The 15,654-nt window shown below is 29.5% G+C and overlaps 1 protein-coding gene across 1 annotated transcript; it reads left to right on the top strand.

Annotated features, from left to right (window-relative positions):
* The first annotated feature begins 2,715 nt into the window (after nucleotides 1–2,715).
* LOC122512172 lies at nucleotides 2,716–3,549 on the top strand. The gene has a single exon (XM_043627880.1). The coding sequence runs from the start codon at nucleotides 2,716–2,718 to the stop codon at nucleotides 3,547–3,549; it is 834 nt and encodes a 277-aa protein (XP_043483815.1).
* Nucleotides 3,550–15,654: the final 12,105 nt, after the last annotated feature.

Here is a 15,654-nt window from a genome sequence, read left to right as displayed (position 1 = left end):
ATATCTTCATTTATTATGTAATGAACATAAATAAAAATTACAGGCTTCTAAAAATTATACCATAAAATATTTTTCGAAAATAGTAATTCTTAGAATTTTTTAATTCTACACGGAGAGACCCACATTCGTAAAAATTACTAAAAATGGTTGCAATGACCGGAAATAAGGGGACTTTTAGCATAATGTGCTACAGAATTAGATAAATTTACAAAAGAAATAGATAAATTTGCTACATTGAAATAGCAAGTTTTAATATTTTGTGTAAGAGTTGTAAATGTAGCAAAAATTGATTATAGTTTTCTCTAATTTAATTAGACAAAATCTGACAAATGAAAACATTTTCCACTAAAACCTACGATCCACTGTAGTAATTTTTGGTGAGCAAGTGTGGCTAGCGAGTGCAGTCATATGGCGCCTGCATTTCTATTGGTTGCTAACTTCGTCAATCTCCGTAAATGAGCCGATGCCATCCGATCATTGACAGTGACTATGTTTCGCGTATGTAAAATAAATTTGGATATTATCTACAATAATTAAATATAAAGTGAAACGTAGGTCGTTCGGTATCTCAGAAATTGACCATTATAAATTAATAAACTTTGCATTTATTCCTGTCCCAAGAACTATGTCTTATAATAAGTTGTTAAAAGTAAATTGCTTTCTCGTAAGTGCTGTAAATTTTCATCATTCAATATATAAGGAAACAAAGATGTATACTTTCAGTGAAATTCGTTGTCGTGCGTGCAGTTGTGTATTAGTGTATTAATTAACCGCGTCTATATATATAAGTGAAATAAACATGTGTGTGTCTTCAAATATATAAGTGTGTGTGTGTCTGTGTATGTAAAAATCCTTCCAGTTTGTCTCCATTAGTCAAGAATTGACGGGAAACCGGCGACAAAAATCCGTATTTTTTCTTTCACTCTTTCTTTCTGCATTTACAAACGACTGTAGTAATTTTACGTACACAATGCTTCTGAGTTTACTACAGTTATTTGGAACTATTGGACGAAATAGTAAGAAACTTTGCTAATTTGGTGAACATTTGTCGGGATTAGTGACTTAGTGTAGAAAATAGTAAAAAATACAAAAAGTCCCCTTATTTCCGGTGGTTGCAATGTGAAAATAGTAAATTCTAGTGTGATTTTATACAAAAATTAGTAATCTCGGTCTCTCCGTGTAATATTTTTTAATTCATCATAATTTTTTAAGATTCAATCCATCTTCGAATAAAGTGAATAAAATTTTTGAAAAATATACATTTTTAGACTTATTAAAATTTTGTAGAAATCAAGTTCGTATTGACAATTAAAATTCTTCAAAAATTTGATTGTTTTTTTTTTATATTTTTCAAAAATTAGATTATTTTTAAAAGATTTTACAAAATTTTAATTATTTTCTTTTTTAAATTTTTTAAAATTATTCTAAAAAAATTTTACCAAATTTTAATTAATATTTAAAAATATTTTATCAAACTTCAATTATTTTTTAAAATATTTCACTAAATTTCAATTATTTGGAAATTTTTTAATTGCATTGTATTATTAAAAAACTATTTCCTTTCAAGAATTATTTTAAAATATTTAAAAAAAATTAATATTCAGAATTTCTTTATTATAATTTTTAGAAAATATTAAACCGTAATAACTTTATAAAAAAGAATAGTTACAGTTACAATTATTATAAAAATTGAATTTTTGTATTTAAATAATTGATTTAAAGATCAAGTTTAGTTAAAAATTTATAATATTTTATTTTATTTATTTTTAATAAGTTTATAATAAAAATGATAATAATAAATAATAATAATAATAATAATAATAATTTTTGAAATTAAAAAAGTAGAACTTTTTTAATAAAATAGCAGCAAAGATTTCTAAAACACGATTGATATTAACATATATACATTTAATATTGATAAAGAAAATTTCTGTTGAGTTTCGCACTTTTTTGCAATCTTATTTACATTCTATTAGAGAACAAAAATAGTCTAAATATATAAAAAGAAAAATGAAATTGTGGTGATTGTGCCTGTGTAAATTTGGCATTATAATTTCTTGACAAAATTAATTCTTTCTGAAACTCTTGACAAAATTAATTCTTTCTGAATCATACATACGACAAATACACATACACACACACACCTTTTGTTGTTACACTGAATATTTTCAAATTGTTGTACTTCTCATTTTCACACATTTTTTGTACCTAAAGTGCTCAGGGCAAACTGTTTACCGAAGATACCTCTTTTTTAATCCTTAACAGCCAAACTTTCTTTTTTATTGCAAACGTCTGTTTTCTTATTACCTTACCTATCCTATTCAAGGTTAGGGACAAAATCGACCATCGACCCGATCATAAAAATCGGTTCGGGGAGGATTAAGATAACTCGAGTACCCACTCCCACTCGTACCTCATCTTCTTTCCTTTTCTAATTACCATTTTCTATCCTTTTTCTATTTTCCCAATTGAGAAAAGGTCCTCCATTTTTGCCAGTTACTTACCCGCCTTTGCACTGAGCACAAGCACACATCTTAGCTTCAAATATTTTACAATAAATATATATTTTAATTTAATCGCAGCCATTTCATTTGAATACTCCCTTACCACTAAAGTGGTGACCCCGACGTGATTTTCTTCGAGTGAAATACAGTGATAAGTGAGTGTTGTTTATTTCACGATTAAATTTGTGTTTTGTGTGATACGTTAGTCAAAATGCCCGCCGATAACAATGTGCAGCTTCAAAATCAGATAGCGCAAGCTGTCGACGATGCATTAAGCACAAGGCGTCAATTTGGACGTCCTCCAGCATATATACCTGCGGATCCGGAATTATGGATCTCACTCATGGAGCGATATTTCAAATCCGCAAAAGTGACCTCAGATAGTGAAAAATTTGATCAAGTAGTACAGAATCTTGACCCACGTGTAACTGTCGTAGTGCGTGATCTAGTCGTCAACGTGCCGGAAACTGACGCGTATGAAACATTAAAAGCGAAACTAATGAAACGTTTAGGTTCTACGCAAGAACAGAAAACTAGACAACTTCTCGAGCGTGAAGAACTCGGGGATAGGAAACCATCGCAATTTCTCCGCCACCTTCAATCTCTCGCGGGTACAGCCGTTACAGATTCAGTGATAAAAACTCTGTGGCTAGGAAGACTTCCCCCCACTACACAAGTAGCGTTAGCCGGTCACAGTTCCTTATCACTCGAACAATTAGCCGATGTTGCAGATACCATTAGCGAGCTCGGAACTCGCCCATCGATCGCACAAGTATCGTCTACGTCGTCAGAAGGTACGTTAGTTGAAAATGTTGGACAGTTGGTGCTTTCATTACGCGAAGAGATTGCTAGCTTACGAAAGGAGTTCAATGACAACCGCGGTCGGCCGTCGAATAATCACCGAAGATCGCGTTCGCGTTCAAAATCGCGCGGTAGAAACGATGAGAGCGGAATTTGCTGGTATCACTCGCGTCACGGACAAAAGGCGTTGAAATGTACAAAGCCATGCAATTATGAATCGGGAAACGCTGCGGGCAGTCGTTAATGACGGCAGACGACACTGGCCCACTCTCGCGCCGTATTTTCATCATGGACAACGAATCAAAAGTGCAATTTCTAGTGGATACCGGTGCAGATTTGTGCGTGTATCCCCTGGCCCTCGTTAAACAAAAGCGTGAAAAATCAACATATGAACTATCCGCCGCGAATGGTTCGTGCATCGCGACTTATGGGACAATTACATTGAATTTAAACTTAGGACTGCGTCGAGATTTCGCGTGGAGATTCGTTATAGCTGACGTCACGAAACCAATTATCGGTGTGGATTTTCTTGCATTTTACGACTTGCTGGTAGATGCAAGAAACCAACAATTGGTGGACCGAAATACAGGACTCGCGACTACAGGGAGTACCGTGAATGGTGAAACTCAGAGTATTAAGATTGTCACAGGATCTACTCGTTATCATGATTTGCTGTCAAACTTCCCGGACATTACACGACCGGCCGGAACAGCAAAGGTAAAGCACAACACGGTGCACCACATAAAGACAACACCAGGACCTCCAGTTTCTCACAAACCGCGACGCCTCGCGCCTGATAAATTGAAGATCGCGATTAAAGAATTTGGTGCAATGCTCAAACTGGGAACAGCAAGACCCTCTAAGGTCAGCTGGTCATCACCGTTACATATGGTGCCGAAGCAAGGAGACGAATGGAGACCATGTGGCGATTATCGCGCGGTCAACGCGCGCACGGAACCCGACTGTTATCCCGTACGTCACATCCAGGACTTTGCACACAATCTCAATGGGAAGAACATATTTTCTACCATTGATCTCGTAAAAGCGTTTCACCAAATTCCGGTTGTGGAAGAAGATATATGCAAAACGGCTATCACAACACCCTTCGGTTTGTTCGAGTTTCCTTTCATGACTTTTGGACTGAGAAACGCGGCACAGACTTTTCAACGTTTCATCGACGAAGTGACGCGTGATTTTGATTTTTGTTTTGCGTATATTGATGACATTTTGGTAGCATCTTCGTCAGAGGAAGAACACGAATGTCATTTGAGAACACTTTTTACACGGTTACAAGAGTACGGTGTTGTGATCAATCCTGCAAAGTGTGTGTTTGGACAATCGATGGTAAAATTCCTCGGATATCTCGTGAGTAATAGTGGCACTCAACCTTTACCGGACAAGGTTGATGCAATTCGGACCTACCCGCGACCGCCGACAGTGAAACAATTAAGACGGTTCTTGGGGATGTTAAATTTTTACAGAAGATTCGTACCCAAAGCAGCAGTAATTCAAGCTCCCTTGAATGACCTTTTACGTGGAAACGTGAAAGGAAAAGCTCCTGTCAACTGGAACTCAGAAGCAGAATCAGCGTTCGAAATGTGTAAAACGAGCTTGGCTGAAGCAGCACTGTTGGCCCATCCGAAAATAAACTCTCCTCTCGCTGTGTTTTGTGATGCATCTGATTTTACAATTGGTGCTGTTCTTCAACAACTCGTTAATGATAAATGGGAACCATTGGCTTTTTTCTCCAAAAAGTTGAGCACCACGGAACAAAAATACTCTGCATATGATAGAGAATTGCTTGCAATTTACCAGGCAATTAAATATTTTCGTCATATGTTGGAGGGAAGAATGTTCACCATTTATACGGATCACAAACCCATCACTTTTGCCTTTCAAAAGAAAGACAAACAATGCTCACCGCGACAATTTAGATACCTGGACTTCATAGGACAATTTTCCACCGACATTCGCCACGTCGCTGGCGAGGATAATATTGTTGCCGATGCACTCTCACGCATTGAAGAAGTGGAATCCGCCCTGGATCTATCATCTTTGGAAGCAGCACAAAGAATTGATCAAGAACTACAGAGATTAGAGAAGGACTGTTCTACAAATCTTAAGCTGAAGCTAGTTAAACTTCCTGGTACAAACGTGTCTTTAGTGTGCGATGTATCTACGTCAACTGCTCGCCCATATGTTCCAGAATCTTTTAGGAAACTCATATTCAACAGCATTCATGGACTCTCGCATCCCGGAGTGAATGCAACGGTCAAGATGATATCACAACGGTATGTGTGGCCTTCAATGAAAGCTGATTGCAGGTCGTGGGCTCGCAGCTGCATACAGTGTCAACGCTGCAAGGTCACACGACATGTCGCTACATCGCCAGGTAACTTCCAACTTCCATCACAGAGATTCGAGCATGTTCATTTGGATATTGTTATTATGCCGAGCTCCGAAGGATGCAGGTACTGCCTCACGTGCGTGGATAGATTTTCTCGTTGGCCAGAAGCAATACCAATGCAAGACCAAGAAGCAGCCACTGTCGCCCGTTCCTTCTATACAAACTGGATCGCAAGGTTCGGCACCCCGCTGCGTGTAACAACAGACCAAGGAAGACAATTTGAGTCACACCTTTTCAGAGAATTGAATCACCTCACTGGTACGACTCATTACCGGACAACCGCCTACCACCCGTCAGCCAATGGAATGGTTGAGAGGTTCCACCGACAATTGAAAGCAGCAATCAAGTGTCATCAATCAGCACGATGGACGGAAATCTTGCCTACTGTTTTGTTGGGCATTCGTTCAGCACTTAAAGAAGACCTACAAGCAACGTCCGCGGAAATGTTGTATGGGCAATCTATACGACTTCCTGGAGAATTGTTGTCACCATGTGTAACAGCAGCAACAACAACAACAAGTTTCATCCAAGACCTCCGACAAAGTGTGCAGCAACTTCGCCCAGTCAACGGCACACGTCACGGAGAGAGACGTACGTTCGTATTTAAGGATCTCGCCACAGCTGACTACGTTTTCGTTCGCCACGATGGACCAAAAAGTATTCTTCAGCTCCCCTATGATGGACCATTTAAAGTTATTTCGAGAAAAGGGAGTACCTTTGTGATTGATATTCACGGGAAACACGTCACAGTTTCCGTGGAGAGAATTAAGCCAGCGTATATCATGCCGGACGTTGACGAGGTTCCTGACGAAGATGATGCAGAGGAACCGTTTCAAATAATCGTCAACCGATCACCAGAACCACTTCCAGAACAAGAACATGTTGTCGTCGAACAACTTCCAGTAGCAGCTGAGCAAGTTCCAGGACCATACCCAGAAGCAGTTCAACTTCGAGAAGTACCAGATAATAGTGTTCGAACCCGTTCCGGTAGACAAGTTCGGTTTACGAATCGTTTTCAGGCTGGTTTCTCGTGATCATATTCACTGGAAGGGGGGTACTGTGGTGATTGTGCCTGTGTAAATTTGGCATTATAATTTCTTGACAAAATTAATTCTTTCTGAAACTCTTGACAAAATTAATTCTTTCTGAATCATACATACGACAAATACACATACACACACACACCTTTTGTTGTTACACTGAATATTTTCAAATTGTTGTACTTCTCATTTTCACACATTTTTTGTACCTAAAGTGCTCAGGGCAAACTGTTTACCGAAGATACCTCTTTTTTAATCCTTAACAGCCAAACTTTCTTTTTTATTGCAAACGTCTGTTTTCTTATTACCTTACCTATCCTATTCAAGGTTAGGGACAAAATCGACCATCGACCCGATCATAAAAATCGGTTCGGGGAGGATTAAGATAACTCGAGTACCCACTCCCACTCGTACCTCATCTTCTTTCCTTTTCTAATTACCATTTTCTATCCTTTTTCTATTTTCCCAATTGAGAAAAGGTCCTCCATTTTTGCCAGTTACTTACCCGCCTTTGCACTGAGCACAAGCACACATCTTAGCTTCAAATATTTTACAATAAATATATATTTTAATTTAATCGCAGCCATTTCATTTGAATACTCCCTTACCACTAAAAAATGAAGAAAAAAAATATGTGCTAAATGAAATTGTAAATATTTATAACTTTTTATATTTAGATGTTAAATCAAATCAAATTGCGAAATTGGAGATAATCTGTTGCACTTTATTATCAAACTGACAAAAGGGATCATCTTTTTTTTGTTTCTTTATTTTTTTCCGTCTTTCCTTTTTTTTAAATATTATGCGAAACAAAAAAAAAGTTGTTTGATCTCAAATCTATATAGAATGTCATTCGCAACACTTTATTATCAAATAACACGACTGATTATTGTATAAATATTATGAATATAAATTGTGTGTGTCTCAATATTTTCATGATATATACTATATATATGGACTTGATCTTGAAAATATGGATTTTCTATCATATAGATATTATTCAAAAGAAAAAAATTTTTATAAAATTTATGGGATTAATTTTTATTAATTAATTAATTGTAATTTTCTAATTTTTTCCTTTCCGAATTTGATAGTTTTTCAATTAATTTTCTTTCTATACATTTTTTAGGAATTAATTTTCGTTAAAATTAATTCTTTTTATTTATTCAAACAATTTTTATTTCTTATTTAAACAATTGCAGGTAAAAACTTTTAATCCCGAGGTGCAAAGCCACACGTCCATTGAAAATATTATTATAAACCTAATGTTATCACATGAACAGAACGTGAAATGCTTCGAAGCAATAAAGATAACTTTCTATATTTATATATAATTAGGCTGTCATAAAAATGAAGAATGATATCAAGTTATTGTTATTGTTATACATGGATATCATCTACAAAAAAATTATTATTAAAATATTCATGTCCATTTTTGTAATATTTGAAAAATTGGGAAAAAAAATTTTCTAAATTATTTTTTAAAAAGAGCACAATATTGATGATTAAATAATCGTGTGTACAATGAAGTAAAGCGTTTCATTCTATATCGTGAATTAATCTTATCTTTTGGTTTATGTTTATTTTCTTCTCTTTTTTCCCCCGCCAAAAAAAGAAAAAAGGTTGATTTAGCAAATGTCAAGACTTGTACCTTTGGATATGCCGAAGAATTGTGAGCATTTTGAGACGTTTATTTTCAATGTCTGATAGGAGAGACTCGAGCAAACCTTAAATATGTCCTGCTTTGATAAGAGAGAAAGCAAAAGATATCTTCTTTAGCAAACTTTATTGATTGCTTATAATATACATTGCGTACTTTAATGTTTTAATGGGGATTAAAAAGTGTTGCGAGGAGAGGAATACTCAGGTTCTTGTTTTTTTTTTGTTTCTCATCTTGCATTCTTAAAGGCGCAATTATTTATTTTACATATGTACTAGGATGTCAATTTTTTTTCTGTACATTATATTGGAAATAAGAACAAAATGACAGAAATAATTGTTTCTCTTAGCACATAAATAAACATCGAAATGATACAAATAAGTGTATTTCAAGAGGTTTATTTATTATTTAAAAAATATTGTGTATTTCGAATAATTACAAAACAAAATAATATGTGGAAAATAGAAAAAAGATTTTTGAATAATTTCTCCATCTAGGAATAATAATAAACCTTCAGAATTTTGCCAAACGTTTGCAGAACGTATGCACAACGTATGCACTTGATGTAAAATGTAGGCGAGCTTACCACCTAATAATAAAACGTTTCGTAACGTTTAAGACCTTTATCAAATTAGAATACATTGTTGTTATTCTTTAATATCAAATCATTTAGCATGAAATCCATTTGTTCAAAAATTTTTTTATCATCAATTTTATTTTTTAATTTTCAAACCAACTAATTAGATAAACTAGTAGATAATACCTAATTATTATTATCTGGTAATAAACGTCTGTATATACTTTGGAAAAAAGAACAAACATTTCTTATGAGGAAGTGTGATTAATTTAATAACTAGAATATTGTAATTAAAAATAAAAGTATTTGTTTTAATTTGATTCATATTTTTTTATGCGCTTGAATTTGAATGAATAAGAACAAATTTTCGTGACATATTTTATATCGCATGTCCTTCAGAACATCGGCCTCATAAAACCTTTGACCTGCGTTTGTTATAATGAACATTCGATCACTCCTAATTAAAATTTTCGTTTTTACTTTAATATAAAAGTTATCGTATCAATTCAATGATTGTGACTTTGTTTCCAATAACATTTGAAAAATCTCTTGTTCTTTTTCCTTTGAATTTATATTGAAGAAAAAGTATGTTTCGTCACGAGTAAGAAAGAGACAATATTTTTCTTCTTTAACAATGAAAAAATTTCTTCTTATTCTTAGTAATTTTCCACTATAAAATGTGAGTAAAAAATTAAGAAATGAAAAAATGAAAACATTAATTTTAGAGAATCTTTTTGAGAGTTAAAATGTTTAATGTTGGAACCAAACTCTTTTCTTATTATATCCAAGTGGTCTTGAATACAATTTTGTCCTAGAACAACAAAAAATCTTTTCATGCAGGGAGTCATTAATTTTTAGTTAGCCTTCATTTTTAATTAGCCTTAATTTCCATTCCTAAACATATTGCACTTTTATGTATTGAATATTCAGAAGGAGCTTTAAGATGAAGACTAAATATACATAGAGTATAAATGTGCTCTAAATCAGGACACATACGAAATATTATTCAATTGAAACTTCGAAATGATTATAGGAGAGATAAAAAATTGCAGGGGAAGTAGCGACAATTTGCTTATAGATTTATTACTTTCTCTTAAGTGCTCTCCACAACGTTCAGTAAAATCCACAAATGCCTGTGTACTTGAAATTGCTTCTAAACAATGGCAGGGTTGCCAAAGAAATTTAATTTTCTTTTTCCCTTATTTCCAGACAAAATTTTCACTTTTTCCCTGATTCAGGGCTCGAACTTGATCCGTAAATCCCGTAAAGGTCCGTAAATTTGCTTTAAGTCCGTTAAAAAAAGTTTTTTCAAAAAAGGTCCATAAAGTCCGTAATTTGATTAAGAAAAGATGAAAATTTCGTTAATTGTACGATATAATTTGAAGAATTTTAGATAAATTACAAATGATTGCAGAAATTTAATTGTTTTCAAAAGTAATAAAATAAAATTCTTCGCAAAAAATCAATTATGTTCAAATTTTTTTTTTAAATTCTAGTCAAAATTTCAATTATCTGTAGAAATAATTAAATTTTTCTCCGAAATTCAATTATTTTCAAAAATTTTAATAAAATTATTAGCAAAATTTCAATTATTTTCAAAAATTTTCCTCAATTCAATGATTTTTAATATCTACTATTTTAATAAAAATTTTCAAAAGAATTCAAATATTTAAAAAAAAATTTAATAAAATTCTACACAAACCTTTACAAATTTTCATAAAATAGTAAAAATTTCACAGGAATTCAATTATTTTCATAAATAATAAAATGATTTTTAGGAATTCAATTATTTTTAGAATTTTCTAATAAAAATTGATTTAAAATTAGACTTCAATTAAAATTTTAGATTATAATTGAATATTAAAAGCATTAGAATGTGAATTTTTAGAATTAATTGAATTTTGAAATTGGTTTCAAATTAAAATCTTTGAAAATCTTAATTTATCATTATATTTTTAACTAACAATTATGTGCAATTAATTTTTTTCAAAAAGTTCAATTGAATTTTTTTCCAATTATTATTAGTTTATAATAAATTATTATTATATTATTATTATTATTATTATTATGATTATTATTATTATTATTATTATTATTATTATTATTATTATTATTATTATTATTATTATTATTATTATTATATTATTATTTTAAGTTTTCATTTTCTAATATAATATATTTTATTGAAGAATTTACGAATAATTAAAATTTTGTAAATTTGACTATTGTAAAGAAATAAATTTAAAAATTGTCAAAGTATTTTTTCAAAAATTATTAAAAATAATTGATTTATAGAAGAATTTTAGTAAATAACAAAAAAAAATTTAATTTTAAAAAAGTTCTGCAAATTATTGCAGAAATTCGTTGAAAGAATTCAATTATTTAAAAATTTGTTGATAAAATTCTTTACGGGAACTAAATTTTAAGAAACATTTAATTATTTAATAAATTATTTATTTTTTTATTTAAATAATTGAAATCTTTTAGAATTTTCTAATAAAAATTGATTTAAGAATGAATTTCAGTTAAAATTTTGGATTTGAATGTTTATTATTCAAATTATTTAAATATTCAAATAATATTTGAATATTAAAAGCATTCTAGCATGAATTTTAAGAAATAATTGAATTTTGAATTTTCTAATATTTATTTAATTGAAAAATTTACGAATAATTAAAATTTCGTAAAATTGAATATTGCAAACAAATGGATTTGAAAATTGTCAAAGAACTTTTTTTAAAATTATTAAAAATAATCGATTTAAAGAAGAATTTTAGTTAAAAATTCTTGAAAATAATAATTGAATTGATATTAGTATAATCATTTTTGACAAGTTTAAGAACAAGTGAAAGAAAGAAATCATTGTTTCTGCTATCACTCAAATAGACAAATGTTGAGGAAGTGTCAAAAACATTAATTTTCCTCTATAACACTAAATTTGTGTTCGAGAAAAAAAATTTCATGCAGTATGCAAATTTATAGGACTCCTTTAATATACTCTCGCAACGTGTTCTAATCTCATAAAAGGTATCTGGTAAATTTTATATACGTATATTGGAACGCATTCTATAAATTTTATTTCCATAAAGTAGGTAGCAAATAATTTGATGCAATTGTATGGTGTTATTATATATTATTTCTCTCTATAAAGCCACTTCCTGTATATAGCCATTTGAATAAATTGCAATTTAACTTGCGGTCTCTTAAATTGAAAATTTTTTTTTCTTTATTCACATTATCAGAAATCGAGGAGGAATATTATATATAGTCGAAATGTTAAATGTTTTCTGAGTTGTACAAATTAAATATCACACAAATAAACAAATTTCATACAAATATTATTACTCTTAACTTGAAAGTTAAAACCTGAAACTTGAAAGTATCAAATTGTAACGAATATTGATAAATGATTTGTCAAATCATAAATTGATCCAAATTTTGGTAACAATTTGATTCAATTTCGTATAGAATTGAAGAACAAGTGAACTTTCGGGAAAATTGTGATACTGATAAATGATAATAAATGAGAATTAATTAACAATTATAAAATATGCTATAAATATTTGTATGGTTTATAGTATTTATAATTATGTAAAAATAGATTCTTCATTCGGTTTATGTTTTGATTGTATAGGAAGTTCTTTTGATGGGAAAAAGAAAAAAAAATTGAGACCTTCTTCTTGCGGACAAACCGCCCCTGAGGTGTTAGGGACTCCCACACAAGTTTCTCAAATCAACACACGTGGGTGATACGGTGTGTGAAATAAATGTGTGTATATATATACTTGTCTGGTGCAAATGGTGCAGCATGCATATTGTGTGCTCCAGACTGTCAGAGAGCAAGTCAGACTTATATGACATAAAGTCCAGACTGGAAGTTGATTTTAAATGCGCGAGAAGGAGGACAACTACCTTGAAGAATTTGTATTTATTTCGCTGCAGATATTTTTGCAATTAGTTTACAAGAAGGAAAATGTGCTCCTTTTTATTTATATATTTATATTTATTTATCCACTTTTGATTAATTTTGATGTTTTATGAGGAACTAAATATAAAAAACAATGGAATTTTAGGAAAAGACGAAAAAATCGTAAATTGTACTATATAATTTGGAGAATTTCAGAGAAATTACAAATAATTGCAAAAATTCAATTATTTTCAAAAGTAATAAAATTCTTCGCAAAAATTCAATTATTATGTGAGAAATTTTTTTTTTAAATTCTAGTCAAAATTTCAATTATCTTTAAAAATAATAAAATTCTTCTCCGAAATTCAATTCTTTTCAAAAGTAATAAAATTCTTGGAAAAATTTCAATTATTTTCGAAAATTTTCCTCAATTCAATGATTTTCAATATCTACTATTTTAATAAAATTACCCAAAAGAATTCAATTAATTAAAAACAATTTCACAGGAATACAATTATTTACAAATTTTTCATAAATTTCTTCGCAATCATTCAATTATTTTTATAAATAACAAATTTTTTACAGGGATTCAATTATTATTTTCGTAAATAATAAAATTCTTTTCAGGAATCTAATTATTTTCATAAATAATAAAACTCATTGCACAATTTTAATTATTTTTAATATAATTTTAATAAAATTCCTCGAAAAATACAATTATTCTTAAATATAATATACTTTATTGAAGAATTTACGAATAGTTGAAATTTCGTAAAATTGAATATTGTAAACAAATGAATTTGAACATTCTCAAAGAACTTTTTCAAAAATTATTGAAAATAATAGATTTTTGTAGAAGAGTTTTAGTTAAAAACACGAAAAAAATTGAATTTTGGAAAAGTTACAAATTATTGTAGAAATTCAATTATTTTCAAGAGTAATAATATTCTTCGCAAATTTTTTTGTTTTTGTTTTAAATAATACAATTTATTGTTCTTAGGGAATCAATTATTTTCACAAATAATAAAACTCATTGCTGAATTTCAATTATTTTTAATACAATTTTAATCGAATTCCTCGAAAATTGTAATTATTCTTAAAAAATTTTAATTAAAATTCAACCAAAGAATTCCATTATTTAAAAATTTATTGATAAAATTCTTCCTGAGAATTCAAATTTAAGAAACATGCAATTATTCAATAAATTGTTTTTTTTTATTTAAATAATTTAATTCTAGTAGAATTTTTTAATAAAATATGATTTAAAAATGGATTTTAGTTAAAATTTTATATTATAAATGAATATTAAAAGCATTAGAGCGTGAATTGTTTAAAATAATTGAATTTTGAAAAGGCTTTAAATTAAAATCTTTGAAAATCTGAATTTTTCATATTTCTAACTAACAATTCTGTGGAATTAATGTTTTTGAAAAAGTTCAATTACATTTTTTTAAAATTATTTCAAGTTTTTATTTTCTAATATATAATTTATTGAAGAATTTACGAATAATTAAAATTTTGTAAAATTGAATATTGTAAACAAATGAATTTGAAAATTGTCAAAGAACTTTTTCGAAAATTATTAAAAATAATTTATTTATGAAAGAATTTTAGTTAAAAACACAAATAAAAATTTAATTTTGCAAAAGCTACAAATTATTGCAGAAGTTTGTGGAAAGAATTCAATTGTTTAAAAATTTGTTGATAAAATTCTTTACGGGAATTGAATTTTAAGAAACATTTAATTATTCAATAAATTATTTATTTTTGTATTTAAATAATTGAAGTCTTGTATTTTTAATACAATTTGAATCGAATTTCTCGAAAAATGTAATTATTCTTAAAAATTTTATTAAAATTCGTTAATTTTTTTTGAAAAAGTTTAATTGACTTTTTATTTTTATTTAATTTAAAATGAACTTTTTCGAAAATTCTTAGAAGTAATCGATTTAAAGAAGAATTTTATTTAAAAATTCTTGAAAATATAATAATTGAATTGATAATGATTTTATCACTCGATCATCTTTAATTGTTATAAAACATAAAGAAATCGATTACTCTGAGTCGAGGACTCGGAGTTATTGATATCTTCATGTTTTATAGTTATGAAAAATTTAATTTATAATTAATTTAATTTTTAATTAATTATTTAATTAAAATTGAAAATTTGACCTTTTAGAAAGTCTATTTACAGATTCTGTGTGATGAAGATGTCGATGAATCGTAAAGTACATAAAAAAAAAAATCGTAAAATGATGGGAACTTGCCAAAGAGAAGCTGGAAATAGTAACATTTCGAGTTCGCATCTTTGAAACCAATCACATTTCAATTGCTTTTCAAACTTTCTTTTGAACTTTGTCTTAAATTCCATTTAAAAAAAAGCCAAAGAATTTTCTTTCAGATCGTTTATTTTTATAGCGAAAACATTTAAAAATTAAAATACTGTAAATATTTATGCCAATGAAAAGAAAAATGGCAAATATAGTTAGAATTTTTTTCTTCTTTCTAAAATAAAAATAATAATTTAAGAAGAATAATTACAGGATGCGCTTCTGTGATTTAAAAACCATTACAATAAGCGTGTACGTCTTACTTATCACATGAATGATTTTGCCAAGGATCACTGAACTTCTTTTCTCGATCATTAATTTGAATAATTTTTTTACCAGAATTATATTCTTAAACTGGTATTTTACACGCAAGACTATTTCCGCTTGTCGTTTCAAGTTCCTCTTGTCAAAAAAGAAAAAAGAAAAAA

Source organism: Leptopilina heterotoma, unplaced genomic scaffold (genome assembly GCF_015476425.1).
Source record: "Leptopilina heterotoma isolate Lh14 unplaced genomic scaffold, ASM1547642v1 Lhet_95, whole genome shotgun sequence".
NCBI classification, from domain to species: Eukaryota; Metazoa; Arthropoda; class Insecta; order Hymenoptera; family Figitidae; genus Leptopilina; species Leptopilina heterotoma.
Note: the sequence above shows the minus strand (reverse complement) of the source record. Positions and strands in the feature narration are given on the sequence as shown.

Excerpts from the sequence above, each read along its gene's own strand:
- LOC122512172 (XM_043627880.1), top strand. The coding sequence starts at position 2,716 with ATGCCCGCCGATAACAATGTGCAGCTTCAAAATCAGATAGCGCAAGCT.